Source organism: Grosmannia clavigera, assembly GCF_000143105.1.
Source record: "Grosmannia clavigera kw1407 unplaced genomic scaffold GCSC_156, whole genome shotgun sequence".
NCBI lineage: Eukaryota > Fungi > Ascomycota > Sordariomycetes > Ophiostomatales > Ophiostomataceae > Leptographium > Leptographium clavigerum.
In genome coordinates this window covers 787,098-812,005 of record NW_014040784.1, presented here as the reverse complement: position 1 = coordinate 812,005, position 24,908 = coordinate 787,098, and the positions used below count along the sequence as shown (strand labels likewise).

Below are 24,908 nucleotides of genomic sequence, written 5' to 3'. Positions count from 1 at the left end.
CCTGTCGCTCCTTCCTTCCTTCTACTTCTTCTGCCGTGAACATCATATTGATGGTGCGGGGTAATCTACTCAAAAAAAAAATTCTCCCGCCTCAGAGAAGAATGAAAGCTTCGAGGAGCTTACAACGACAATGGTATCAATAATACCTGCGAGTGACGTTGACAGTTTCCCCTTCTCGTTTGCTGCCCCGCTATCGCTGCCTCTCGCACGCCATCCTGGGCGCAAAGCCGCCCCGCACTATGCCGCTTGGAACTTAGCACACTATCGCGCAATCACTAGCACATCTGATTGGCAGATGCTGCAAATGCGCATGTATAATGCCATCTTGGTAGAAGAGACGAGAAGCAGCAGCCAGACGATCGTGTTCCTGTCAACAGCTGCTCTTTTATTGGTACTGATTATTTGTGCTTGTATAATGGTAGTTGTTTGACGTGTCCCCTGGTAAACAGACGAAGCCTTCTGGGCAAAACCTCCTTAAAATCACCCAGTCACAGAGACCTCTGAGATCTAACAATGCTGATGCAATTCGACAAGAGGAATACAGGAAAACGGTGGTGTTGGTAGTGAGAAGACAGATTGATATATCCGTATGATTATGTAGCTTACAACTTCACCTGGGCGCCCTTCAGCAGCTCCCACTCTTGCCGTCCAAACGGCTTGTACGTCCCGTCTTGCAGCCAGAAGATGGGATCCGAACCGACCTTTTCCGGATCGACACCCTCCTCGCGCAAAACGTGCTTCTGCTGCTTGTTTGTTCCGGTCGTGTGCACGGTCGAGTCCTGGACCACGCGCAGGAACAGCGGCAGCGCATACCGCGGAAGGCTCTGCTGGACGTGTTGGCCGAGGCTGTCCAAAAACTCTGCCGTCGGCCCGTCCTTGAGCTCGATGGCAGCACAGCCGGCGCGCCCGTCGTGGCAGGGAACCTCGATGCCGTACACGTTCGCGGCGACCACCTCGGGGTGAAGGCCGACAGCATGCGCCACCTCCGTGGTCGACACGTTCTCCGACTTCCACCGGAACGTGTCACCGATGCGGTCGTGGAAATAGAGCATGCCCTCGGCGCTGGTACGCAGAACGTCACCGGTGCGGAACCAAGCATCGCCCTTGCGGAAGACGTTGCGCATGACCTTGGCCTGGGTGGCCTTCTCGTTCTGGTAATATCCCTGGAAGCGCTTGTGAATATTGTCCGAGGGAAGCTTGAAGACCAGCTCGCCCGGCTCGCCCACAGTGGCACGCCGACAATATCCAGTGCGCGGATCACGCCATGGCTGTTCGGTAGCCCAGTCCATGGCTACATACGTGACGTTGATCCCCATCAGCAGTTTGTATATCCAACCACTACGCGACCTACGGCGCCCATGGAATAGTCGTTTCGGGATAGGTTGAACGTGGCCAGCGTGCCCTCTGTTGCGCCGTAGAACTCGGCAATCGTCTCAATACCGAAGCGCTCCTTGAAACGGTTCCACACGTCGGGGCGGAGGCCGTTTCCAAGGGCGAGGCGCACGGAATGCTTCTTGTCCAGGTTCTCGTTGGTCGCAGGGTCGATCTGCGGCGGTGCCACAAGGAGATACCGGCACGTCTCGCCGACGTACTGGATCATGGTTGCCTTGAACTTGCGCACGTCGGGCCAGAACGTTTTGTTGGAGAAGCGATGGCCGACGGCCACGGCGCCGCCGGCATTCAGCATGGTGCAGAAGCAGAACAGGATGGCGGAGGAGTGGTAGAGAGGCATGCACTGATGACACGGAATTAGACACTGCAGGCATTCTCTGCTGACGGTCGACGTACCGTATAGTATATATCATCCTTGGTGGCGCCCGTCCAGTGCCACGTAAAGTTGCCACCGACAATCAGTTTGGACCACGACACCACGGCAGCCTTGGGGAGGCCGGTCGTGCCGGAAGTGAAGATGAGGACGGCCATGTCTTCTAGCTTGTCCTCGTGGCGCAGCTCGTCGGGGTAACGGATCGGGTCTGTGGCGAAGATCTCGGTCTTTAGGGCCTCGGAGAAGACCTCGATGCGTCTGTCGGACAGGGCGGTGCGAACTTCTGGCGTGAACGCCTCAGCAACGGCAGAGTCGACGAGTATCAACTTGGTGGTGGCGGTCTGGATGCAGTGTACCAGCGGCTGATCGCGCAGATTGTAGTTGATAAAGGCCGGCTTGGCGCCAATGGACCAGAGGCCCAGCCATAAGAAGATGAAGGTGTCTGAGTTCATGAAATCCACTGCTACCACGTCACCCTTCCCAACGGCCATTTTTTCTTTCAGCCACACGCCATAGCGGAGGGCACGGTCGTAGACTTGCGCATAGGTGTACGAGTAGTCGTCGACGAGGATGAAGGGTCGGTTTGCGAATGCCGAGGACTTTGCCCTTTCCTCGATGCGGTAGAAGACGCTGATCTTGCCGGTAAGACGGGACATGTTCATGGAGATGACCGCAGGAATGACAGAGTTCAGCATCAACAGGTCGTACCACACCGAAGCGCGGGCATTGATGTAGGCGAGGCCGGCAACCGCGGCCGGCAGCGCGACCTGCAAAGGGATTGCTGGTACTGGAAGGGTGAGCAACATGTCTTTCGTTCTTCAACGGTCGAGAGCTTACTAGACATCTTTCGTTCGGTCTGTCTCGAGGCTGACGAGGTCGAGGTGGACGATGACGACGCGTTTCGCAGGAGTGGTCTGAGACTGCCGGTTTGGGAGAAGCGGAGGCTGCTGATGCCTGAGCCTTGTGAGGGTGAAGCTAGAGAGATCTGGCTGAGCTTGGGCGAGAGGCGGTCATGCAGACGACATGGTGGAGAGGAGGGGGAGACGAGTTCTTTGTAGGGCGAAGCACCTGCAGTCGCCTCGTTTTGATAGGCAATTTCACGGGAGATGGGTCAAATGTGAAGTCCAGAGGATCTGCCTCGGCATATGGCGCGACTTTTTGCGGGGAAGCCGAACAAGTTCCAACGACAGGCAGCTGATTTTCAACTTCTATCGAGTTGAGGACGTGTGAAGGGTCCTGGGCAGTCAGGAAGGACCGGAATAGGGAAACCTGATGTTTTGGCTCCTCTTTGACACCATGTTCGCCAAAACGAGCAAGGTCGCTTTATGAATTACGCTTTGGGTATGGAGCAGGTGCGACGATGCGCCGTTACGCGAGTGTGCGGCAGGCACGGAGCTTGCTTATCGCTTATCCAGAGATGGGCCATTCCTGATTGGGCCAAGTGAGATTTGCGACCTGCACGCATCCTCTTTTGGTGTTTTGTCCTGAATGGATACGAACTGGTGTTCCAATCGGCTGCCGCACCGTGGCTTTACGACCGACCAAATATCCAGACTCTCACCAGCATCTGTGTCGCCATGGCCACTCGACGCACGGCCGTCGCCGTTCCGGAAAGCGCGCCGGGCGCTTTACCCGAGGAGAAGATTGGAACAGAAGAAGCAGAAGAAGCAGCAGCAGCAGCATTAGAAGCAGACGAGGAGAAACCACAGAAGCAGCCGCCACCAGAGAAGGCGTCGGACGTGCAGAGGCGCAGGGCCGTGCTGATCTCGTTCTGGCTGGTGGTGCTGCTGCTCGGCCTGCCCATATGGTGGAAGACGACGAGCATCTACCGGGCAAGCTTGCCGGTGGACGAGATGCTGGAATGGGCCGACGGAAGGGTGAGTTAAGCGGTGTCTAACGTCGCTTCCCAACGCTGGCTAATAGGAGATTGACCTGTTGCGTCTGCGTTAGGCATGCCGTCCGGTCTTCCCGCTGCGCATCGCGATCCAGGCGTCGTCCCTGCAAGACGCCGAGGCGAACCATCTTCTGCGACTGACCCAGCACGCGCTGGACGACCTCAACGACTTTTCCGGGCACCACCTGCGGCTCGAGCTATCGCGACACGGCGGCGAAGAGGAGGTACCCCTCGGCGGGGTTGGTGGCGACCTGGCGGTACCGGGCACGGGCGACGATGTGGCGCTGACAATCCGGCTGCGGCCCGGCGACGTCTCGACGGCAACACTACACCCACACTTTGCAATCCTGGACGTGACGTACCCGGCCAACTCGATTCCGCCGCTCAGCTCGTCGTCGTCGGTGCTGACGACGTTTATCGCGGCGCAGCTGCGGTCCACATTTGAAGAGGAGCAGACGATCATCTCATACCTGCTGTCGGCGTCGTCGTCGACAGCGTCGAGTGCAGTGGAGCAACAGCAGCAGCAACAACAACAACAGCGGCTGGCGCCCGAGGTGGCGATGGAGCTGGCTAAGCGGACGACGCGGTCGCTCAAGTACGCACCGACGTACCACCTGACGTTTTCGCTGTTCACGAGCGGACCGTCGCCGAGCAGCTGGGACATTGAGGGGGCGATTGCCGAGTACATGCAGCCGGTGCTGACGGTTCTCAGCCCGATCCACAACTTCACCATGGACACACAGGTACAGCTATACGCGACACCGGGCGCACAGGCGCAGGTGCTGAGCAAGGAGGACCTGTCGTCGTTTATCAATGCGGCCGAGTGGCCGCTGTCGCCGTCGATTGCGGGTGCACCGACGATCAACTTTGTCGTCTTTGTGGGCAACCAGACGATCGATGTGGGTGGCGGTCCTCTGGGGCAGACGTCACAGTCGTGGCTGGTGCCGCAGTGGGGAGCCGTGTATCTGCTGCAGCAGCCAGCTTCCGGTGACGAGACGCACGTGTCGCAGGCCGCGCTCCGGGAGCCGCTGCTGACGTTTACGGCGCACCTGCTGTCGCTGCTGGGGACGCCGCAATCAGGCAGCCTGCCGCTGCGGTTGTGGACGCTCAGCCGGATCCGGTCGGCGGACTTGCTGCTGCGGGCGTCGTCGACGCTGGGCAGCCTGGCGCGGCTGTCGCTGGCGCTACGCAACATTGCAATACCGCCGAGCGTGGCCGAGGGAGTGGCCAGCACGATGCGGCACCTGCGGCTGGCGTGCGACTCGCTGGGCGGAGCCGACGGGCTGGCGCACGCGCGCATCGCCGAGGCTGAGGCTGAAAGGGCCTTTTTCGAGAAGAGCATGGTGGGTCAACTGTATTTTCCGGACGAGCACAAGGTGGCCGTGTACCTGCCGCTGCTGGGACCGGTGGGCGTGCCGCTGGTGATGGGGCTGCTGAACGAGATCAAGGCCTGGCTTCGGCGGCGGAAGGAGAGGGCGGCAGCGGCGGCGGATAAGAAGAAGGAGTGAGGGCCTGTTGCGTATTGGCGATGCCTTTGTACGATAGGATAACGAGGTCAGCGAATCTACATTTAGAGCGTTCTATTGGGTTTGGGTATGGTATACATTGTGTGACATAGGTTGTTCAGCGGACAAGCGAGGCAGAGAGTAGGTCTATATAAGAATCGTGAGCGAGACGATGTTCAGCTGATGCACCGTGTTGCAGTCGAGAAATTAAGCGACCCTCACCTCATAGCTGGATAATACGGGAACAACCGACAACTCCGATCGGCTCTATGGTCTAGTGGTACGATTCGTGCTTTGGGTTTCCTAACGGAGCAACTGTACGAGGTCCCGGGTTCGACCCCCGGTGGAGCCCATCTTTTTGACTTTCAGTGTAAAGTGCCTTTTTTTTGCTCCTTCTGTTTTGGGGATCTGACTTCATCCGACTTCAGTTGCTCATGAGTGTGCATCTTTTATGCCGGTTTCTGCGATTCCTCCTGGATGTGTCGTTTTGACGCGTTTGCCTTTTGCGCGTTGCATCTGCATTTGTACCGGCTCGTTTCCGCAATCCTTATCACGACTCTCATAATAACCTCCCACATGCAACCGCGCACGCTCGCCGAATGACCATGGATCCCCGCGACGCTGGCAGCGATGACGACGAGGCCGGCACGGCGATTCTGGCCAAGGACGGACATGAGAGCCGGCCGCTGCTGTCGGGGGAGTCGGAGCAGGCAGGATCGTTACCCTTCTTGTCCCCGCCATCGCCCGCTCGCCGCACTCCCCCGCTGCGGGCCCTCCTGACGCTGATGCTGCTGACCAGCCTGGCCACGAGCCTGTACCAGCTGCCGGCCAGCCGGGTAATTGAGCGGCGGCTGTGTCTGGAGCACTACCAGACGCACGACCCGTCGCGCATCCGGCCGGACGGCAGCGTCGACGAGGCCGCCTGCAAGATCGACAGCGTGCAGCGCGGCCTCGCCGGTCTGCAGGGCGTCATGGAGACGGCCTGGGTCGTGGGCGACTTTGCCGTCACCGTGCCGCTGAGCTTTGCTGCCCAGCAGCGACAGGGACAACGGGGACGTCGCCGCGCCGTCCTCTGGCTCAACCTCGTCCCCCGGCTCGCCCTGCCGGCCTGGGCTCTCGCCGTGCTGCTCTGCGCCCGCGCCCTGCCGACGCGCGCCGTCGTCGCCGCCTCGTTCTTGTCCGTGCTCGGCGGCGACTGCGTGCTCGGGTCACTGGCCTACAGCCTCGCTGCTGGCCTGACTACCGATCCGGTAGAGAGGTGAGCACGGAGTACTCTGTATTGTGCTGACTCAGCTGACCCAGCTGACTCATCTCTCAGAGCAACCTACTTTGGCTACATGGGCTCCATCGCATACGTCGTCGCCCTGATTGGTCCAGCGCTGTCGGCTGCCACGATGAGCGTCGCCCTGTGGCTGCCGCTCGCCATGGCCGTCGGTCTGGTGCTGCTGTGCGTCCCGACGATTGCACGGCTGCCCGAAGTGGAGGTCGACGTGGAGGTCGAGGACGTCCTGACCGGTCCAGCATCCAGCTCGTCCTCCTCTCCATCCCGGCCGCCCTCTCACTTTCGCCGCCTTGCCGCCGTCGTTCGCAGCCACCCGCGCAACTTTGGCCTGCTGCTCGTCGGCTTCCTGCTCTCGTCGCTGGCCAGCGCCGACACCCGCCTGCTGACCCAGTACATCTCCAAGCGCTATGCTTGGACCTTTGCCCAGGCCGGCTACCTGCTCTCATGCAAGGCCGTCGTCAACTTTGTTCTGCTGGCCGTCGTCGTACCGCGGCTTCTGCGAGCACGGGCACGGGCACGGCGGACGGTCGCTCGCATCCCCGGGGACGCCTCCTCCCTCGACAACACCCGCGACAACCTCCTGCTGGCCCGTCTCTGTCTCGGCGTCTCCGTCCTCGGCGCCGCCGCTATTGCGCTCTCCTCCTCGATCGCTATCCTCGTGCCCGCCCTGCTCGTCTACGCCCTCGGGTCTGTGCTGCCCGTCTTCACGCTGTCGCTGCTCAAGTCACCTGCTATCGTCCTGCCCGAAACAGTTGCTACGTCTGTCGCTGCATCGTCTACCACCTCGGCCGCCCCCACTGACCCCGAGACCCAGATCTTTGCTATTGTCATGCTAGCCAAGACGCTCGGCTCGCTTATCGGTGCCCCGTTGATGGCCGCCCTCTGGGTCTGGGGTATCACCCTCGGCGGCCTAGCCCTCGGCCTGCCCTATTTTGTCAGCGCTTGCTGCTACTCTGTCGCCATACTCGTGCTTTCTGGAATTGTTGTGGCATAATGACCCATATCTAACGTCTACCAGTCTACTTTCCCGTTCTACTTATGTAGATTTCTTTGATCTTGAGCTTGAATTGAAAACTGCATTTCCAAAATATTGAGAGCGATGTGGGCAGGATCCCTTATACGTGGTAGGATGTGATTATGAAAGCTGGTAGCTGGTAGCTGCTATGAGATGCGTAGTCAACTATACTATGTTTCAAGCATAACCACACTCTGCAACATGAGTATGGGAGCGGCGGTCAATTGTCTGGCTTGGATGGCACCGAATATTGTTCTTTAGACCTTCTCACGAGACAGATGATTTGGAGGTGTTCAACCATGCATGCCCGTCTACGGCTTTTTCGCTGTTCTTGACATGCAACAGGTTACATTATACGAGGCTACGTGCAGTAACGTGGGCTTTCAGAATGCCTAACAGGCAGTGTGGCTTCACTAGTTAAAAGTGCTGGGCTGCGACCGGTAGTCACCCAATACAGAAGCTGCTACCCGGTATGCTTTCTTGCTGTCTCTTTCCAAGTCACAAGCAAGTCCGCATTCTCTTGGGTGTTTTGTTGGCAGCATTGCATTTTTGCAACAACCCATGATGGAAAGTTGAGCTTATCTACGACGTCTTTGGCTGGATGGACTAGCTGCACGGGACGGACCAGCTGCGGCGTGAGCGTGCGAAAACAAGCAGGATGACCGGGCGCAGAAGCAGCCATCGTTATGCCATCTTCATTTCGCGCCTATTCAGTCAATCTGAGTGAATGAATGCGTCATCTCATGCTGCTTGTTGCAATCTGTCCTGAATGCTTGCGCAATTCCTCCGACAGCCTCAGCTTTCATGTCAGCAGGAAATTTCCGCATTTTTTGCTGCTTTGACGGAGTTTCCCCAACAAAATCCCAGCTCAACTTCTCACCGAAAATCACATCAACGCCTACGCCATGGCAGACACTCCATCAGAAGGGACATTGGAAGCGGCACCATCACCGCAAGCCCCCGTCCCCCTTCCAGCTACAGCTACGGACGCTGAGCGTCTTGTCCATGTGCGCGCTCACTGGGCCGGCATTGAGCCCAACTCGCCGATCTACGGCCTCTTCTTTGGCAACATCCGCCTCGTGTCGGCCACCAACGGCCGCGTGCTCGCCCGCCTGCCGGTGGCGGCCATCCATGTCAACTCCAAGCAGATCCTGCACGGTGCCGTGTCCGCGGCCCTGGTCGACTGGGCCGGCGGCATGGCCATTGCCAGCACTGGACGCCATGGAACCGGTGTCAGCGTCGACATCCACATCAGCTACGTGTCCGGGGCGCGCGCCGGCGACGAGCTCGAGATCGAGGCATGGGTGCAGCGCGTCGGACGCTCGCTTGCATACACGTCTGTGGAGATTCGCAAGAAGCTGGCCGGCGGTGGCGACGGAAAGGAGCTGGACGAGTCGCGGCCGACGAACGGTCCGGTCGTGGCGTCGGGAAGCCACACCAAGTACGTCAATTTCCCGGGCAAGTGAGTCAGGGCTGCACTACTTCCACAAGCCCGCTATGCATATCAGGTGGGTACCGAAAGTGGACTCCATTTCGGTGTAGTCTGTCGACGGAGCTTGTCGTTCTCAGCTACGGAGTAGATACGACTTGAGAGCAATACGACTGATTTTTCTACTATGTACTGTCGTTTTGCGTGCTTTTTACTGGGACAAAACAAGATGGAGAGTGAATTGATCATTATTGCCTCTAAGCCTGTCTACAATCTGTGCCCTTCCTTACAGGTCGAAGTTTGTTTTCTTGTCTGCAATGGGGAAGTCAGAGCCCGTGGTGGACTTGTACTTGCTGCGAATAAAGTCGGAGATCTGCTCGTCCTTGGCCTGCTCGATGGCCGACTCGTTGCTCTGGTCGCCCGCGCCCAAGAACTTCTCCTGAACAAAGTCGACGCCTGACCAGAAAGATATGTTAGTGTCTGTCTGCGAGGAGTAGCCGTAGCCAGCAGTGCTCACCCTTGTCGAGGTAGTCCTCGTTCTTCTCGCTCTCCTTGCCGCCACCGGCCATGTTGTTGACCTTGCCGAGTAGATTGTCGGCCAGGCTGCCTCCAGACTGGTTCTGGTTGCCGGACTGGTTTCCGGACTGGTTGTCAGACTGGCTGCCGGACTGGTTCTGGCTGCCAGTCGCGCTGCTGAGGATGTTCTTGAAGGCGTCCATTTTGAAATTAAAAGGCTTTGTGAGGGTTCAGTGAGGAGAGAACTAGTTTGTCTACGAGGGAGCAAAGCCTGCCTTTAAATACAGATAGCAGTAGCACCACGTCGGTCTGGAACACTTGTGCATCTTTTAAGACAGTACCAAAGAACCTAGGGAGGCATGCTGATGTCATGGCCGACCGGCCAAGGGTGACTTGGACCCTCGGTGCCAATCATTTTGGTGGGTCGGCGCTGCACGGCTGAAAAGCTGAAGCTACAGTAGAGCTGTGGTTGGGGTGCCAAGGCTGGCTTTCAGCTGGTGCGGTCCGCTTCGATGACCTCCGTTCTAAATCGCTTAGCTCCGTTTTATGAGCGTATCGACCGTTTCGACACACTCCGTTTTGTATCCGTCTAATCCGTCATGACAGAGTGGAGCTCAGAGAAGGCGGGGGTCGGACTGTTCCATTGACCGTAGAAACATGCCGAAGACGTCCGACGACGCATTGCAGCGAGCACACGCCCGTCCAGGAAGGCTTGAGAGGTCTATTTCTATTTGGCTCGACAACCACGACCGCTTCGATCGCAATCGACACTGCGAACCAGGCTATCCCGAAAGCACAGCGAAACCCACGCATCATGGACTACGTCGAACAGCGGATGGCCCAGGAGGCCCAGAAGGATGTTGTGTCCAGGTAGGTAGAAGATCGGGATAAGAGAGGAAGAGGAGGAGGTAGGAGAGCAGTGAAACAAAGATGGAGGGAAAAGAATGAGAGAATGAGAGAACGAGAGAACAACGGGATCATCAGAGAATAGAAAACAGAAGAGACAGAAGAGAAGAATTCGACAGCACCAGAAAGCCAAGCTGACCCGAAGCAGTCCTGGATTGGCTACGCCGCTCAACATGCTCCTCCTGGCTGTCGTTCTCTACACGGCCTACGTCTTTATGCGGCCAGCCGCACCGCCAGCCCTGGCCAAGGACCCGCCGGCCATCGTCTTCCGCACGTTCACGCCGCGCTCGCTGCTGCCGCTCAACGGCACCGACGGCCAGCCCGTCTACCTGGCCGTGCGTGGCCGCGTCTTTGACGTCTCGTCGGGCCGCAACTTTTACGGCCCCGGCGGCATGTATGAGAACTTTGCCGGCCGCGACGCCAGCCGCGGCCTGTCCAAACACTCGTTTGACGAGGACATGCTGACCAAGGACCTCGACGGCCCGCTCGACCCGCTCGACGACCTCGACGCTGACGAGCTCGAGGCCCTCCGCGGCTGGGAGGAGCGCTTCGAGGGCAAGTACCTCGTCGTCGGCCGGCTCGTCTCCGCCGCCGAGTACGCCAAGATCCAGGGCGACAAGGCGTAGGGGAGAGGAGAGCGAGAGCGAGAGAGGGCGGGCGAGCGAGAAAGTGTGAGAGAGAGGTGTCAGATGCGGAACAGAAGAGCGGAGAGCTGACTGGGAAGATCTGAGGGCTCGGGGGCATGTCGAACGCCTACACACTGGCAGCTTCTCTTGCCAATTACCTGCAAACAGTAGCGATAGCTGACTAATCCGACACAAGTGGTTTCAATTGGGTTATTCGCAATAGCTAAGCAACTGACATGTCCGCGTAAACGACTTAAAGTCCAGACTACAAGATACATAGCCCTGTCCCGACTTCCCGTCCTAGCACTCCATCCGCGGCCCCAGTTGGCTGCTGTCCACAGCGCGATCGCAGTAAGTAGCCTCGACAAAGGCAAAGAAGCGGTCGACGTCGGCGGTGTTGGAGGCCACGCCAAACGAGACGCGCACGGCGCCGGTGATGGGCGGCTCGCCTGCGGATGGCGGCCACTGCTGGGCATGTTTCTCGCTGATGCCGCCGGTGCCACTGCTGGTGCTGGTGCTGGTGCTGTTCTTGCTTCGCGTGCTGGTGCTGCGCTGTGCGGCGGACGTGACCGGTTCGAGGCTGCGGATGGCCAACTGCTGCAGAACACGGAGATCGTGCTGGGAGAGTCCGAGGGCGGTCTCGCCAGCGCCGGGGTTGCAGAAGCAGCCGGTGCGCAGGGAGATGCGGGCTGCGGCCGCGTCGGCGGCCACGATGCGCTCGTCCACGATCTGGCCGTTGCAGTCAACCAGATTGAAGGCGACCGTGGGCCCACGAGCTGCCGTTGTCGTTGCAGCAGCCTCACTGCTGCCAGGTCCATACAGCACCGCCATCGGCCGGCCATTGGCGTGCTGCAGGGCGGTCAGACGGCGCAGGAACCAAGCTGTCAGACAGCGGACGCGAGTCTGCAGACGGTCGGGACCGACGACATCGGCCAGCCAGTCCAGGCCAGCCAGCACATCCGGAATGGCCTGGAAGCTGACAGTGCCGTCCTCGAAGCGGGCGGCGACATCGCGCGCTGGTGCATGCCAGTCCAGGCCGACGCTGACGGCGCGGATGCTCCCCCCCGCAAACCATGGCCGGTCCAACCGGGCCAAGGCCGCTCGTCGCGCCACCAGACAGCCCACGCCGGTCGGGTAGCCAAACAGCTTGTACCAGCTGACAAGCACAAAATCTGGGTGTATGGCTGATAGGTCCAGCGTCGATGTCGGCAGATATGCCGCCGCGTCCAGCAGCACGTCGTAGCCGCGCGCCTGTGCCTCGGCCACCCATCCGAGCGGGTGCCGCACGCCCGAGAAGTTGCTCTGTGCCGGATACGCAAAGAGGCCGCTGTGGTGTGCGTGCTCTGTGCTGTCTGCCATCTCCGCCGTCTTTGTCTCTGCCAGTTCCTCTCTCTCGTCTTCCTCCTCACAGGCCCCAAAGCAGCTGCGAATGCTGGCCAGCCATCCCGACAGTCGGCTGCCTGCCCTCTTCAGCCCTGGCACTAGGGCAGCATCCAGCACGGCCTGGTCGACGGCCAGCGAGGGCGCTGTGCTAGGCACATAGACGGTTGGAGTGCCGGCGCGGCGGGCAAACTCGCGCAGGCCGTTGACAGAGTTGTGATTATCGGCCGTGAGCACGAGCCGGCCGCCACGATGGAAGCGGTAGGCCTCGCCCACAAGACGCGCTGCACCGGTGGCGTTGGGCGTGAAGATGGCAACGTACTCGTCCGCGTCGGCATGCAGGTGCTGCAACACCCGGGCTCGCGTGCGCTCGAGAAGCTGCGTCGCCGCCTCGCTTGTCGGGCTGGCCGAGTGTGGGTTGCCCAGCACCATGTCGGCCTGCCGACGGGCGTGGGCACGGTGCTGAGCCCGAGCAGCCAGACCTGATCCGGTGTAGTCGAGGTACACATGTTCTTGCTCGTCGAGGTAGCCATACTCAGACCGACGCAGATCATCAAGCAGTCCGGTTGAGCCATACTCGGGATAGTCGTCGAGTATGTCTGCCATTGGTGTGTGTGTGTGTGTGTAAGGTATGTGTGCGGTATGTATGCCAGGTATGGATGGTGTAAGAGAGTAGAGACGAACAGTCACCAACACAGATATGGTAAGAATCGGACAAAGGGGACGTGACAAGACAACACTTTTCAGACAGCCACAGGCTCGCAGAAGAGTATCCAAAGTGGGAGATATTGCACACCTTTGCTGATATCCTTCACCCACCATCACAACTGGAGGGAAGACGGGAGGTCTCTTATACCTCTCAAAGCCGACAGGACTGTCCGAACCGAGCAGAGGGAGGGACGTTACAATCTGAACAATGACCCTCAAAGACAGGATGGGGAGGGCCGGCCGGACACATCTCGCCTGCCTTGGGCGATTTCTCAGCATCCTTTGGATCGTCTTGGCTTTGCTCACCATCCCGTCTCACCCCCCTTTCGCCTTCCTTCACACCCCCTCAGCAGCACTCGTGTCGGTTATCGGTCGTCGGGTGGTGGAAGCAAGAACTGAGCGGCCACAGAGCGGGCACAGAACCGGCACACCAACGATGCCCCGGTCAATCATATGGGACGATCAAGCCGTCACCTGCTTCTGCCATCGACGATCTCGCTGAACATAGACGGCCCGTTCTGGACGTGGCCGACTATGGCCATCCCTTGCCTTGAGCCAGCTTCTGTCACCAACTCGCATCGTCCCGGTCATCAACCATCGCTTCGCGCAAGCCCCCTCCCTCTTCGCCGACTTGCTGCTTCTCGGTGGGGAATTATTGATTCCGGGCGCCGTCCAGAGACGAGAGAACGAGAGAGAAGAGATGGATGGGCCTCAGCCAGAACCATCACCGGTCGTGGCAGGCGCGGCTGCTCAGCACTTGCCGAAAAGGGACATGCATACAGCACCTATCAGCGCGCCTGCCTCTTTGGCGCTCGACTGTTACGCAATGTCCACCCCCCCTTCCCTTTCCTCTCCCAAAGAAGGCAGAAGGCAAAAAGACCAAGACAGAAGACAGACAGAACGCCGCAAAAGCACCAGCAGAACAGACAGGCTCAGACCCAATTGCATCTGAACAGACTGCTGACAACATGGCGCCAGGGCCATCATCCAGCCAGCACAGCCCTGAGAGTCCGGAGGGCCGCCGGCCGAGCCGTCTTGAGCGTCAGTTGTGGGTTGCATCCGACTCTCTCAGCTGTGTTGCGTCCTGCCCCAATCTTCACATGTCCCCTCATCTCTCGCTCTTCCTCGCTCTGGTGCGAAGTCCGGGTGTCAGCCTGGACCTCTTTCGGCATGTAGAGGGGAGAGCATCCAGAAAGTTCGTGGTGGAGCTGGCCGCTTCCGCTCTGATAGCATGCGCCTTCGTCGCTTGCGGGCTGACGACTTGGGAAAGGCGTGCTCTGCGGCTGCAAATAATCCCGGCACAGCAACTGCCCCATTTGGCTGGCCGCGCCCGGAAAGGCTGAGCTGCTTGTCCGTTTGGGCACAGCGCTATCGCTCGCTTTCGCTCAGCAGCATCCCGGCACCTCAGCGCCTCAGCACCCCTGCAATCCATCACACCCACCAACCCAGCACTTCAACACCCCTGCACAATCGTTCTGCTGCCTCCTCCCGGCTCGATTTCGGGTCATCGAGCCTCTTCCGATCTCGCCGGAAAGAAGAAGGGGTGATGGCATGCGCTCGGACCTTTCCATTTTCTGCACTCTCTCTTAGACGAGGGTTGTCTTCTGATCAGAAGACCGGCGGAAAAAGCCGATCCTTTTTTGGCGCTGCTTCTCGGTGACCGTGATCGTCGCCGCGCTCTTTGCTTCCAGCTGGCCTCGACTTTCAGCAGTCGCACGATGTCACACTACAGAAAGCTGTTGTGCCCCTGATTCCCTGGACGAGAACGGCCCTGTCGACAACAGCTTCCGGTGAACATTGACCGGATCGCGTGTGTCCTACCGGTGAGGACCACGATGTATCCTTGCCAGGACCCATCATGTCTGCCTAACGGCGTCCTTCTTCCATCTCAGCCACATCCGCCGCCTGTGTTTGTGTCGCACCGCAAGGGTTTCGTCTTACCACCTGGAAAGTGCTCCGGACGACGCGAGGTTGAAAGGGCTTCGGGACTGTCCCAGATTCGGCGATGGATCTCCAACCACCCAACGGACTGGGAAAGAAGATAATACAACCTTGATGCATATCGCGCAGCACTTGCTGTTTGGTTCGGTTTGCGTCGCAATGCTACCGTGAGGTTGTGCTTGTATTTGGCTGTCAGACGCGAACTCCTTGCGATGCTACCCTGCTTTTAACTGACAGGCGGACAGCTAGCTGTTCATTCGTCTGCGTGTCTGACAAGCCATGCTGTTGGTGTCGGTGGGCCCGCCAGTGCATGCTCCATTATTCCCGCTGTTCTATTTCAGTATCTTATCTTACCGCCCTCGTATAGCGGTGGTATAGCGGTGCTCGTCGCCCAAACGGAGGGACGTTTCACAACGCGCAAAGCTGGCAATGCGCCGGTTGCGTTGTTGTCGCTGGATTGCAAGAACATGTCCCGTATTCGTTTTAGGCCTTGGTCTATGGGCTTTTGGAGGTCGTGCTCAGTTTTCAGGGCGGTAAGATAAGATACGATCTGGCGTTGGGCCTACTCTTTGGGGCATAGTTGCAAATTTAGCGCGGTCAATTGCAGGTTGGCGCAACTCACGACTGACTGCCTCTACGGACTCAAAGAGTCTAATCTGAGACCAAGGATGCACCCCTGGCGAAGATAGACTCAGTCTACCCGCCAGGAACATAAAGAAGGGTTACAGACAAAGGCACACTGCCACCTGGTCCAAAAATACTCGTCCAAAAATAACGCTCAGATAACACGAACCTGCAGCTGGCTTGGACAGTTTTCCAACCCGCAAGAACACGGAACCAATGGTTTTTCAGGATGTAACGCCTGGCATGTCACTTAGACGTATTGGACACAAATAGAAGATGCAACTGCAGAGACTCCGACCAAAAAGCATTTTCTCTCACCCCTTGATGGTTCAAGCTCAATCTGGCGGATCGCCGATGGGCGGGCCTAATTGTTGCTTTCTCTCAAAGAGACGCTCAGACTGTAGGCAGATGCGACCGCCCGCGAGCTCACAACTTCGTTCGGTCGGGCACCAAGTAAGATCCGGTGTTGTTGTCCTGAGTCGTACACCTTTTTTAGGCATCACAGCAACGAATTGCGGCATTGATACGCCCAATCATTAATGGCTTTTAAATTGCCCCAGGCCAGCAGGCGTTCTTCCTAGATTTGCAAGACAGACACACACTTCATCAGCTAGAGTCGATTCTGCAACATCTCTGACCGTGTCTTGCACTTGGCAGATTGGAGAGATCTCTGTTCTCTCACTTCTCGTCGGGAAAGCAGTGTTAGGGTTTTGGCGCACTCCTTGCACAATGCAGTGGTCTCATCAGAGACGGCCTCCGCCATCGCTGACAGATTGCTGATAACAGTCGAGTCTGTTGCTTTCGTAGACGAGGTGATGCTAGAAGCATGTTGATGATCTAGCCTTATCTTTCCTCAGCCTTCTCATCGTGCAGATGTTGTGCCAAATTGAAGGTTGGAAGAGATATACAGCTTTGACAAAAGTGAAGTTAAGATAGAGGAGAAGGTGAGAGAGGTAATGCCGAGGTAGAAAAGGCAGTCTCATTAATAACGAAAACATGTTTTTGATCATTGACGCAAGTCTACTGTGGATCTCAGAATTAGATTTGATATTCACGCAATCACAGTCGCAAACAAAATTCATTCATAACCCCGAGAGGGAGATCCAAATCCTCTTCATTTAGGATTTCCTCTAACCATAACAACTCCATCTTGATCGACTCCGAACATACACGCGATGAATTGGCGTCTCAGGAAAAACTATAGGCAGCTGATACTAGAATCAGACGAGTTTAGTGATCTTACTCTCACATGTGGCAGCGAAGAATTCAAAGTCCACAAAATCATTGTTTGCACGCACTCTGCAGTCATCAAGGCTGCCGTCACAGGTGGTTTCAAGGTATGATATTTCTGGCCCCCTACAATCTACTGCAAACGTTCTATCCGCTCTTGGCTTGCTAATACCGACGCGAAAAGGAATCTCAAACAGGTGTCATTCATATTAACAACTTCAGCTCCAACACGGTGCGGGCTCTTGTGGAGTACATGTACCTTGGAACCTACACGGTGAAATTGGCGAAGGAGAGCGAGACCAAAGACCCAGCAAGCTCAACCTCTTCATTTGACCAGCTATTAGCTACGGAGATGTCCGCGAAAAATCCAGTCATTGCCAAGCTGGCTGAGCATATTCAAGTCCATGCCATCGGTTTCTACTATAATATTGATGGGCTGGTTTCGTTGGCAACAACTGAGATCGAAGTACTCATACCTGCAGGAAGACTTCAAGCTGACGAAGTCTGGACGAATGCTTTGCTTGCGATCGTCGAGGATACCATTGCTTTGACGGATGACTATAAATTACTGAGTGTACTGACCAAGGAACTGGCTCAAAAAATCGGAATTATTTTATATTCCAGCAAGTTCGTGAAACTTTCCGCTTCACCCATCTTTTCGGCTGCAATGGCCCGGAGCATGACAGATTTGGAGAGCAGCAGAGAAAACCATTTGAACGAATTGAAAGAATGCATAGACTTCTCGAACAATCACCCGACTTGCAAATCTTGCGAAAAAAGCACTGTCTGTATCATTGATACAGAAAGGTGTTTGGTTATATGCGATTGGTGCGACATTTCGATGTATAACCCGGAATGCCCAGAAGATTAAGTTGAAAATAGAGTTCCGAAGTGCACGCTTCGAGACCGAAATATATGATAGCTCGGCGCGTATGCATATTCAAAGACATTTCTATTTAGTTAACGGACGTCTAAAGAGAGTTGCATCTATTATACCGATAACTTCTCCATGATTTTGACCGAGCTTTATAACTTCTGTCACATCGTTACGACCCATAGATCTGTCCTGGCCGGACTATGCATTCGGGGGAATCAATCATTGCCAAATACAATATTGTAAGCTGATAGAGTACATCACTCTACCAAACGTCTCTTTCTAGTATGGACCTATACCCTATTCAAGGCATCTAGCAATAGAACACGGCATCACATTTGCCTCTTACATGGCAAGCTAGTACAGCAAACAGCGGCGCAGATCAATCTTAGTCATGCAAACAACTATGCCTCACAACTGTTCCGTAGGCACTGCTTTAACAGTCACGCTTCTCCTTGTTCCCGTTGCCATATATCTTAAGTCCGTGTACTCGGAGATGCTGGAGTTCAGTTTCCCGTTCTAGGTTAGGTTGACTATTTCAGTATGATTTACCTGCAGCCTCGGACCTAAGGGCAGCTCAAGCCCAGGCCTAGGTCTCGTCATACATTCTATAAAGGTCCTCGATTGACGCGAGTCTTTTTCTTTCGCAGGCTTCGCAGGCAGAACATTGAGTCCAAAAAGTCCTTTGACAAATTGCCAACAAGCCGTACTTTCGATGACGTCATCAAGCACTGCAACAAGCAGGCCCATAATCGCCCTTGAAGAGCATTTTCTTTCCCATGCTGCCAGCACACACAATGATTCTCGCCTTGCTGGCTTCAAGGCCATTCCAGGATTTTTTGAACGATTCACTGATCTGGGCCCGCGTCGGATCTCGGACATGGACAGCGGCAAAGTCACTGTGCAGGTGATCTCGCATGCGCCGGGTGACCTGTCCGTGGACGCCTGCCGGCAGTGCAATGACCAGCTCGCCGAAGCCGTGCGTCTGAACCCGGGCAGGTTTGCGGGGTTTGCCGAGCTGCCCATGCACGAACCCCAGGAGGCCGCGAGAGAGCTCCACCGGACGTGTGCAGGAAAGGACCACGGTGGATTGGCATTCGTCGGTGCTCTGGTTGACAGCCACACAGACAGCGGCCTATATTACGATGGGCCGGAGTTTGATGAGCTTTGGGAGACGGCCACAAGGCTGGACGTGCCCATCTACATCCACCCGACATGGCCGTCGACGGCGCTCTTTGGCGCCTACAAGTCGCCACACATCTCCGATGACGTGACCACGGCCATCCTTGCGTTTGGCTTCGGCTGGCATAGCGACGTGGCGCTGCACATCTTGCGGCTGTACGCTGCAGGCGTCTTTGACAGGTTCCCCAAGCTGAAGATCATCATTGGGCATATGGGCGAGATGATCCCGTACATGCTCCAGCGGATGCAGCGGACATCTTCGCGGTGGGGGAGGGAGAGGTCGTTCCGCGAAGTGTGGGACACGAATCTGTGGCTCACGACCAGCGGAAATTGGGCACTGGATCCGCTGGCCTGCATCCTGCGCAACACAAAGCATGACCGGATCATGTATAGCGTGGACTATCCATTTGCGAAAAGCCGCGACGGTCTGACATGGCTGGAAGAGCTGGAGGGAAGCGGAATGGTGAGCGAGGAAGAGCTGGAGGGAATCCGCTGGAAGAATGCGGCCAGACTGTTGAAGTTGAATGTGGACTCAATTTTGAAGGCTGCTTGATCGAGACTGCCTTTGTAAAGCTAAACACACTGGTGGCCATCCAGAGCCACAGACGGGAATAGTAAAAAGCAATGGAGGTCAGGCACAAAATGACGCGTAGTGGAGAAGCATGTATGTACGGAGTAGTTCGGCCAATGCGAGTTGTCGGGAGGCAAAAAATAGCTGCTCGCCTGACAGCTTCACCAACCGGTCCATAACGCCGCTAGCGATGTCTGTGGAGATATCTCGGCCTATGTACTCCGTAGATGGCTTTTCAATGCTGTAGATAATGCACCTGAATGATGCAATGATGCTCTGCATCTTTACCCACTGGACCATTGACACAGTAGTTGTCACAATACGACTAATCTCCAGAGACGCCGTCAGACTCCACATCTTACATAGCTGTGGGATTGTGCTGGCAGAGCGTACATGACCGCCATACCTCAGTTGTGTCTGGAATGATAGACAGAGGGGCATGGAGGCGAATGCACACTGACGCTTGGTCTTTGGATGTGGTCTTTGATGACATCACATAATGCTCAAAAGAGAGAATCGACATGGGTTTCGTTTCTTACAGCTCTGAAGGTAGTGCTTTCCTCTTTCGTACTACTATCTACTTCCTCTCGCTCGTCGCTTCACGACATAATCTTTTCGACCATCTTCTCTCGAGAGGAGGGAAAACTGACAGCTCCCACACAGCAGTGCGTATTACCAAGTTTGGGTCACATCGTCACTTGTCCGCCGCATCTGCCTGACCAGAAAGGGTAAGCCAATCAATCTATGCGCCCTATCTTACCACGATCTTTACCCTATCGGGACACACCACGCCCTTGACGTGGAGTAAGATCATGCAGAAGGTGTGCTGTACTGAACAGTCACGCAGGTCTCACCAGCTCGTGTCTGACGCTATGCTCGTCCAAAACCATGGTGCGAGGCAGAGGCGAGAGGAGGGGCGGAGGAAATGAACAAGCGCTCAGTACCGAGTGACCTCGTGAGTGTCAATACGGCCAACCGAATGATTGGACAGATCTGCTCTGCCTCAAAGGAGACTTTCTCCACTGCATGGCGGCTGCGATCGGGCCAGACTAAGCTGCAGCGATAATTGGGAGCAGTTAGAAAAGGAGGTGCCCAAAGCTACAACCAAAGCTATCAGCCTAACCTTGTGTCGTCTGTCGGCTGGTCTCTCTTGGGTTGTTCCATCAAGGAATTTTCTGGATTGAAAGAATATGGGAGAAGACCCAAGACCGGCGAAAGGGGCCTGATATGATCGTCGTGGGCATCCCACACAATCAGGAGCATGATCGCCATCTGTAAAAAGACGAGGGGGTTTCACCTTGGCGCTGCTTCTCTCTCTCTGACGTGGCACTGTAATTTGGGCGACACACTAACAAGCTCGCATAACGCGGCCGATAGCATCGCAAAATCCAACTGGATACGCCAATGCAGTGCCCGTGCAGCCGGACCAGCCACAGTTGCAGGCCACAAAAAGCCCGAGCAAGGAGCCACGCAGCTGCAGCTAAGCTATGGAGCCACCGCGAATAAACTGGTTGCTAAGATCAGGTGCCGATTTCAGTTGCTCTTACGGCGCTACGCCATACGCGAGTGGTGTGGTCTGTACCTTGTGGTGTGCTTGTTGGCGCGGCTCTCATGAAATTGAGCTACATTTGGCTGCAGAAGAAGCGGAAGGGAAAGTGGCACAACAGGGGAGAGGACAGCTCCATTTAAGGCCATCGGTGTCTGCTTGAAGCAAGTACCCCCTTCCTGTGCCCCACGGAAAGTGTTACAGCAAAACGGCACTGAACAAATGCCATTGGGAGGCACATCATAACGAAGAAGCAGAAACTTGAACATGGCTCAGTATTATGCCCGCCATGAACGGGAGAGAGAGTACGGAAGCTATGGGGACGGAGATTACGACCAGGAGCACCCGGAGGAATATGCAAACCACCCTTACCAAAGAGCAGCACGAGCTCCCCGCAATAGCAACACCTTTTCCCCGCCTCCAACACCGAACTACGAGTTTTCACGGCAGCACACGTGGCCTGGGCAAAACGTCAGCGGAAGTTATGAGGAGCGAGAAAGAGGATTTAAATCGCGGGAATTCGCGCGTGAGAGGGAGCGGGAATTCGATGGATACTCCGGGTCGCCGCGCACGCCAACGTACGATGGTCGCGGACCCGGCGCTGCTGGCAGCAGCAGCGTTGGTGGCAGCGGCGCCTCCATGGCTAGGCGAAGCAGAGACATTGCCGGCTCGCCACGACACGAAACGCGCAATAGCCCCCGACAACGAGAAGCCGAGCGGGACAGAGATCGCAACGGCGACCAAGACCGGGACTATTACCAGAAACGCGAGAAGGTGCAAGAACGGGCTCGGCAGCGGATGCGAAACGAGACGAAGACTTACCCGCGGAGGCTTCAGGCGTATCTGCTGCCGATACTGCAGAGTCAGGCGGCCATGGACAAAGCGGTGGAGGTGTTTGTGAAGCTCGGCGAAGATGCCCGCTACCTGACCCGTAGCGCTGGCGTCTTGCTGGAAAGCCTGACGGCAGTTGCTGACGACATGGCCAACAACATCAAAGGCGGCGACGGAACTGGCCTGGACGACCCGCCCACAGACTCGGAGTTGACGGAGGAAAGCGTGCTGGAGGATTCAGAAACGGCTGCTGAGTCAGCCAACTCCGACGACGACGACGACGCCGATGATTTCGGGGACGGTCGCCGTCCAGGATCCAGCCGTGAAGCCGGAGGCCTCATTGGTGCAAGTGCGAGACGGAGGAGCAGTGCAGCAGGGTATGGATCTGGCAAGAACGGTGACGGGCAGCGGAAAGGAAGCATGAGTGCGACGCCCTTGTTCATGCAATGGTCTGAGTTCTCGCCCCATGCCCTGAGCAAAGCGCCCGATGGCGTGAACGATCGGCGCAAGTCATTCCTTGCACTGACGCAGACGATCGGCGGCAGCCTTATGCTGGACCCGGAACTGGCTTCCAGTCGCGGGAGATCAGGCTCCGGCCCGCTTTCAACCAAGGGCTTGCTGTCCGAGCTGGTGCGGGTGCTGCAGCCGCACGACTACCGCGCATATTTCCGAGCTGCGGCTCGTGTCATCCTCCTCCCAAACACAGGGTTGGTGCGGCGGCCAGACGAGATTTCGCTGGAGGCGATGGAACGGCAGCTGTTGGGCACAGCCAAGTTTGGATCAGCCATGCCCGGAGCAACGGCGAGCGGATCAGCTGCGGCAGCGGCAGTGCCCATGGTGGCTTGCGTGACCTACAGCTCTGGTAATTACGGTGCGATCACACTCTACCGACTGGACATGGTGTCTACGCGTGAGAGTGGTGACTGGCCACGTCGAATTCAGCCTGTGTCAGCCATGACTGGGGTGCCCAAGGAGCTCCTGCGACGGACGGTGCGAGCGATGCCGCCATCGCGACGGACGGTGCTCAAGATCCGGTCAGCCAGCAGTGGTGTGATTGGCAACGGGAGCAAGAGCGACAAGAGCGACAAGAGCGACAAGGGCAGCAGTAGTGGTGGCGGGGGTGAACTTTCTCGCATGCGGTGGGTGTCGTTGCCTGGAGATGCGACTGCCCCAATTCTGAGATACAGCCCCAACGTTGGGAGGGCGACGCTCTCGGGCAGCCTGCGGACGTCGCTAGGGATCGAGGCGGACGATCTCAAGCTTGCCGGCGGCTCGAATGCCAACATTGTCAACGCGACGGTGCCGGCGATGTTGGCGTGGCTACATGTGCGAGCAGCCTACCTGACGGGGGTCGAGTTCGAGGCGACAGAGGTGCAACGTGGCAGCAGCGGCAGCAAGTCGTCTGTCAAAGAGCGGGAGCGAGATCGTGACCGGGATCGGGATCGGGACCGCGACGATGCAACATCGACAGCATCAGCTTCGCAGCGTTCGCGGATGCGCCGCATCGTCCGGTGCAAGCGTGGGCCAAGCCTGATGGAGCATGAGGGACGGGACCCATGCATTGTGGTGCTGCATCCTAGCCGGGGCGATTGGGTGACGGCACCGATGTACTGGACGGAGGTAAAGGAGGTAAAGGAGTAACGGTGGGTGTATGACTTGGTGGGGAGTTGGCTCTCTGTACTTACTGTTTTGGCTCAGGATTTATTTGCGTTGAATTCTGATCTTTGGCTGAAGCGACGGCGCTTTCTTTCTTTGCATTGCTGCGAGAGCGGCTCTTTGTCGGTTTCCGGGCCTGTGACCGAGCCTGTGACTTTGATGTCGTCTCCAAGGCGAACAAGTACTTCTGTGTTTTTTCTGCGAGACAACGGAGAGAAAGGCCGGTTCAAAAAGGCTGTCGTTATGACACAACAATGGGCGTCAGGACATGCTGCAGCTGCTTATATAAAGAGAGCAGACGGCCATGTAATTCCCTGCACGGCTTCACTGCAGACAGCATGTCCAAGGCAAGTTCACATATCCGCAAGAGCGCGCTGGCCGCGACTCTTTTCAGCGAAGAGACCTTTCCGCCAACGCCTATGATTGGTAGCCTACCATCGCAGCAGCAGAAAGTCCCAGTCGTCCGTGGGGCGGTGTACTGCAGCATCGACTTTCCATGGCGGGCAGCAGAGTGGTTCCGTCAGGAGTGGACCAGACAAGGACGGTGGTCAGCCGGCGATGCACCGAGGACAGCGACGATTTCTACGGTATGCTTGGCAAAACGGCTGACGACAGTGACGACGCCAATGGTACCGGCACCAAGACGAATACAACCAGCGCGAGCAGCCAAGAGAAGGATCAAGCGCAAGCGGGTAGAAGAGGAGGAAGAGAAAGAGGAAGAAGGAGGTGCAGAGGTGAGTACAAAGCCAGATGTGAAAAAGGCCAAGACGACCAGATGGACCGTTTTCGAGACGAGCGACAGCGACATGGATAATGGCTACTTGCTTATATGGACCGAGAGCGGGCACGAGTACGGCAACGACGGCAACAGAGCGGTAGAGCTGTTCCGGCGACGTCTGGTGGCACTGTTGGCAGAAAAGCAGAAGATGCTTCGGCTGCGGAGAGGCACGACGCCATCGTGGAATTGTCCGTTGGCGGCGAGACCGCTGGGATGTACCGAGATGGCGTACTGCATGCATGGCGTGAGACGGGGTGCATCAGATCGAGGCGATATTCTCGCCGACGACTACATGCCGGTGATGGAAGCCCAGATGGATCTGTGCTTGTCACCGGTGCCGTGGCCAGTGAGCGAGCCCAAGAGCAGCTACGACGACGCCGTGAAAGAAAACACGTCGCATCTGGACGAGCGCACGGTCGAGATCTGTGGGCTACGCTTTGCCGTAGACACATGCCATGGAGGCCTGCGGGTGATGATGACGTAGAGGCAGTATTTGTAACATTCACATATGAGTTCCTGGAAAAGCGCTGTATTGTCCTGTCCTAATTTCGATGGTCGGTCCCCAGCCCAGAAAGCTGTCAGTCTGGACAGCCGGGAGCCAACCGGCCTATCTCTCCTTCGCACCCATTTTCATGTTGTTTTCAGACAA

The 24,908-nt window shown here is 56.9% G+C and overlaps 10 protein-coding genes across 10 annotated transcripts; 7 read left to right on the top strand and 3 right to left on the bottom strand.

The window, feature by feature from the left end:
- Nucleotides 1-602: 602 nt before the first annotated feature.
- CMQ_2411 (long-chain-fatty-acid-ligase 1) lies at nucleotides 603-2,571 on the bottom strand (the record flags this gene model as incomplete). Its single annotated transcript, XM_014316369.1, has 3 exons — nucleotides 603-1,268; nucleotides 1,352-1,735; nucleotides 1,789-2,571. The coding sequence occupies 3 exons, from the start codon at nucleotides 2,569-2,571 to the stop codon at nucleotides 603-605; spliced, it is 1,833 nt and encodes a 610-aa protein (XP_014171844.1).
- A 771-nt stretch (nucleotides 2,572-3,342) lies between these two features.
- On the top strand, nucleotides 3,343-5,167 carry CMQ_2255 (GPI transamidase component; the record flags this gene model as incomplete). Its single annotated transcript, XM_014316213.1, has 2 exons — nucleotides 3,343-3,642; nucleotides 3,716-5,167. The coding sequence occupies 2 exons, from the start codon at nucleotides 3,343-3,345 to the stop codon at nucleotides 5,165-5,167; spliced, it is 1,752 nt and encodes a 583-aa protein (XP_014171688.1).
- Nucleotides 5,168-5,763: 596 nt separating this feature from the next.
- Nucleotides 5,764-7,440, top strand: CMQ_2309 (uncharacterized protein; the record flags this gene model as incomplete). Its single annotated transcript, XM_014316267.1, has 2 exons — nucleotides 5,764-6,422; nucleotides 6,483-7,440. 2 exons carry the CDS (start codon nucleotides 5,764-5,766, stop codon nucleotides 7,438-7,440), a joined length of 1,617 nt encoding a protein of 538 aa, XP_014171742.1.
- A 926-nt stretch (nucleotides 7,441-8,366) lies between these two features.
- Nucleotides 8,367-8,927, top strand: CMQ_2271 (thioesterase family protein; the record flags this gene model as incomplete). Its single annotated transcript, XM_014316229.1, has 1 exon — nucleotides 8,367-8,927. One exon carries the CDS (start codon nucleotides 8,367-8,369, stop codon nucleotides 8,925-8,927), a length of 561 nt encoding a protein of 186 aa, XP_014171704.1.
- Nucleotides 8,928-9,176: 249 nt separating this feature from the next.
- On the bottom strand, nucleotides 9,177-9,609 carry CMQ_2437 (uncharacterized protein; the record flags this gene model as incomplete). Its single annotated transcript, XM_014316395.1, has 2 exons — nucleotides 9,177-9,346; nucleotides 9,408-9,609. 2 exons carry the CDS (start codon nucleotides 9,607-9,609, stop codon nucleotides 9,177-9,179), a joined length of 372 nt encoding a protein of 123 aa, XP_014171870.1.
- Nucleotides 9,610-10,220: 611 nt separating this feature from the next.
- Nucleotides 10,221-10,938, top strand: CMQ_2478 (DNA damage response protein; the record flags this gene model as incomplete). Its single annotated transcript, XM_014316436.1, has 2 exons — nucleotides 10,221-10,276; nucleotides 10,461-10,938. The coding sequence occupies 2 exons, from the start codon at nucleotides 10,221-10,223 to the stop codon at nucleotides 10,936-10,938; spliced, it is 534 nt and encodes a 177-aa protein (XP_014171911.1).
- A 300-nt stretch (nucleotides 10,939-11,238) lies between these two features.
- Nucleotides 11,239-12,924, bottom strand: CMQ_2235 (molybdenum cofactor sulfurase; the record flags this gene model as incomplete). The annotated part of the gene is made up of 1 exon (XM_014316193.1): nucleotides 11,239-12,924. One exon carries the CDS (start codon nucleotides 12,922-12,924, stop codon nucleotides 11,239-11,241), a length of 1,686 nt encoding a protein of 561 aa, XP_014171668.1.
- A 5,651-nt stretch (nucleotides 12,925-18,575) lies between these two features.
- CMQ_2173 (amidohydrolase family protein) lies at nucleotides 18,576-19,430 on the top strand (the record flags this gene model as incomplete). Its single annotated transcript, XM_014316131.1, has 1 exon — nucleotides 18,576-19,430. One exon carries the CDS (start codon nucleotides 18,576-18,578, stop codon nucleotides 19,428-19,430), a length of 855 nt encoding a protein of 284 aa, XP_014171606.1.
- A 1,831-nt stretch (nucleotides 19,431-21,261) lies between these two features.
- Nucleotides 21,262-23,466, top strand: CMQ_2469 (uncharacterized protein; the record flags this gene model as incomplete). The annotated part of the gene is made up of 1 exon (XM_014316427.1): nucleotides 21,262-23,466. One exon carries the CDS (start codon nucleotides 21,262-21,264, stop codon nucleotides 23,464-23,466), a length of 2,205 nt encoding a protein of 734 aa, XP_014171902.1.
- Nucleotides 23,467-23,819: 353 nt separating this feature from the next.
- Nucleotides 23,820-24,743, top strand: CMQ_2357 (uncharacterized protein; the record flags this gene model as incomplete). The annotated part of the gene is made up of 1 exon (XM_014316315.1): nucleotides 23,820-24,743. The coding sequence occupies one exon, from the start codon at nucleotides 23,820-23,822 to the stop codon at nucleotides 24,741-24,743; it is 924 nt and encodes a 307-aa protein (XP_014171790.1).
- Between the last annotated feature and the right edge of the window lie 165 nt (nucleotides 24,744-24,908).